General features: G+C 52.5%; 1 protein-coding gene across 3 annotated transcripts; it reads left to right on the top strand.

Moving 5' to 3' along the window:
- The first annotated feature begins 18 nt into the window (after positions 1–18).
- Positions 19–1,968, top strand: LOC119268295. Of its 3 annotated transcripts, XR_005133073.1 has the most exons (4): positions 19–339; positions 413–1,134; positions 1,371–1,465; positions 1,574–1,964. XR_005133073.1 is itself a non-coding variant. In XM_037549883.1 (3 exons), exons 1-3 carry the CDS (start codon positions 133–135, stop codon positions 1,602–1,604), a joined length of 333 nt encoding a protein of 110 aa, XP_037405780.1. In that variant the 5' UTR covers positions 19–132; the 3' UTR covers positions 1,605–1,968. The 3 variants fall into 3 exon arrangements, 1 of the variants encoding a protein (XP_037405780.1); XR_005133072.1 differs by having other exon boundaries at positions 413–1,465; positions 1,574–1,966; XM_037549883.1 differs by lacking the exon at positions 413–1,134 and having other exon boundaries at positions 1,574–1,968.
- Positions 1,969–2,452: the final 484 nt, after the last annotated feature.

The raw sequence follows: 2,452 nt of genomic DNA, 5'->3' as shown, positions 1-2,452 counted from the left end.
CACCTTCTAATCCCACGCACCACCAACACATAGGGCCATGGCCACCCCCTGATCTCCCACCTTCTTCCCCGCCCGGGGCCCCGCACCCCTACCTTCTTCCTCGCCGGAGCCCCACAACCCACCACCTTCTCCATGGCCTCCTCCCCCACCGGTGGCCGCGCTCGTCAGGCCCGACCTCGCCGGAACCCCACGGCGAGCCCCTACCCCGACGGGGGCCTACCCTCCTCCAGTGGCTCGGACCACCATGGCTCCGCCACAAATCTGAAACAAGACTCCGGCGGGGGACTGCCCCCGCGCTGGCCAGGGTCGTCCTCTTTGTCCATGGCCAGACGAAGACTAGTGAGTTGTCTCTGACCTCCGCTAATAACCATGGCCACCGCGCCACATCTCACCTCCCTTCCCTCCTTCCCAGGTCGTGCGCCCCTTCACCGCCATCGACGGGACTTGGTCAACGGCCAAAGCCATGGCCACCAAGCGCGTCCGCAACAGCAACATAATTGAAGTGCGCCGGGGCACGCGATGCGGTTCGGTGACGCGTGGTCGTGTAGTTCGCGGCCACCACAGGCCCCCTCACCTCTACCTCCATGGCCACGTCCTCAACTAGCGGCGCCCTGCCCTCGTCACCGGCCATGGCGCCGCAGCCACCAGGCTCGAGCGTCTGCTCTTCTCCCTTGACCCTTTGCTAGCCGGCGTCACCCCGGGCCGATCCAGGCAGTTGGGCGGGGGTGTGGATGTGCAGGGTAGTGCTCCCCGAGGTGCAGTGCGGCGTGCGTGCGTGCAGTCCAAAAATCGGAGGCGTGCAGTGTAGTAGAGCACCAGATGGCAGTGGCCAACAGCCCCTCGATCCCGTCTATCTGCCGACGGCAACTACTCACATGGCGCTGCTCCTTGGACCCGCTCCATCACCGGCATCCCGCCGATACGACGAGCAGCAATGGAGGACCCCTGCAGATCCCGTGCTCCTCGTCAACGGCAGCCGCCACCTGTTGTCTAGATGAAGAAGAAGCGGTTTGCAGTCCACGCGATGCCGGCGTGCAGTTTGTGTGTGCAGCTTCCAGCCCAACGACGGCCTGATCCTCTCCATTTTCGGAGTTAATTTATTTCCCCTAATGTCACCTCACTCCTTGTAGAAAGGTTATATATAGCAACTGAACCTCTTAGTTAGCAATTTGGTGTTGTCACTATGGAATTCGAATTTGGTGTTTGGTGCTTCCCATTGATCCATTTTTTATCCTATAAAATCCTCAATGTATATGCAAGTACGAGTAGTATACAAACCAATACATATATAGAGTGTTTTTGGTGCTTTTAACATTCTTTATGTCAGTTCCATCCTAGTGTCGGTAACAACTATATTATCCTGGCTGCAGCAACAAGTTTTATCAAACTTGGTGAGGTCCCAGCCACCCACGGCATGCAATACGGATAGTGACGACGTGCAGTTTGCTGTGCGAATGCTGTCCAGGTTTGTTGTTGTTTACAAACATTTTCTAGTGTTTTTCAGGATGCAGTAAAGTTCAATTCAGTTTGGTGCTAAAAAAAGTGCAGCTCAGAAATCTGTTTTTGCATCTAGGATTTGCCATTGGAGATTGTCTAAATCCTAGTGGTGGTGTTCCTTCCCGCCGGTGGTGGTGCTACTGCGAGCTGGAGTGGAGCTCTACCCTGACGCGTGGCGCTACAGTCCCTCTTGGTTGTCCCTCACCGCTATACTCCTCTCTCAAGTAGAGAGCATCAGTTCGATTTGTAATGCATGCGTCTAGTTCCAGCGGCCGAGGTAGAAGCAGTTTAGTGGCAGCGTGCTTGCAGTTTGGTGCATGTTGTCTTACATTTAGGTTGCAAAAAAATGATGCATATAAGATGCGTCCAGTTGCGGTTTAGTTGCTGCGCTGATGCAGTTTTGCTAGGGTACGAGGTGGTGCTTCGTTGTGTAGTGGAAAAAACAAAGAAAAAGGAAAAGGACAAAATAGAAGAATGCAGTACACATGGCTCGTCACTATAGTCCCAAAAGCATGTTAATGAAAAACATTGTCCTAAATAATGTTACATGAAAATGTCAGCAGTAACTCATGCGTTTCATAGAGTTTACGGTAGCACCAACACTTACATGAAGTGCACTCCATCTCGTTTGGGAAATTTATGTCCCACAAAAAAGAAATCATGCAGTGCACTTGTCCGTCCGATGAAGTGCGGGTTTTAGTCTAAAGAAGTTTGGTTTGCTACCTTGTTTGGGAAAATTTACATCCCACAAAAAAAGAAATCATGCAGTGCATTTGTCCGTGTGATGGAGTGCGGATTTTTGTCTAAAGAAGTGCGGTTTGCTACCTTGTTTGGGAAAATTTACGTCCCACAAAAAACAAATCATGCAGTGCACTTGTTTGTCCGACGAAGTGCGATTTTGCGTCCGATGCAGTGCGGTTTTCAGTCGGATGAAGTGCCCACGTCGATTTGGGTG

The sequence above is a fragment of the Triticum dicoccoides genome, chromosome 3A (genome assembly GCF_002162155.2).
Source record: "Triticum dicoccoides isolate Atlit2015 ecotype Zavitan chromosome 3A, WEW_v2.0, whole genome shotgun sequence".
In the NCBI taxonomy this organism is placed as follows: domain Eukaryota; kingdom Viridiplantae; phylum Streptophyta; class Magnoliopsida; order Poales; family Poaceae; genus Triticum; species Triticum dicoccoides.
The sequence above is the reverse complement of the archived record's forward strand: the minus strand, read 5'-3'. Positions and strand labels throughout refer to the sequence as shown.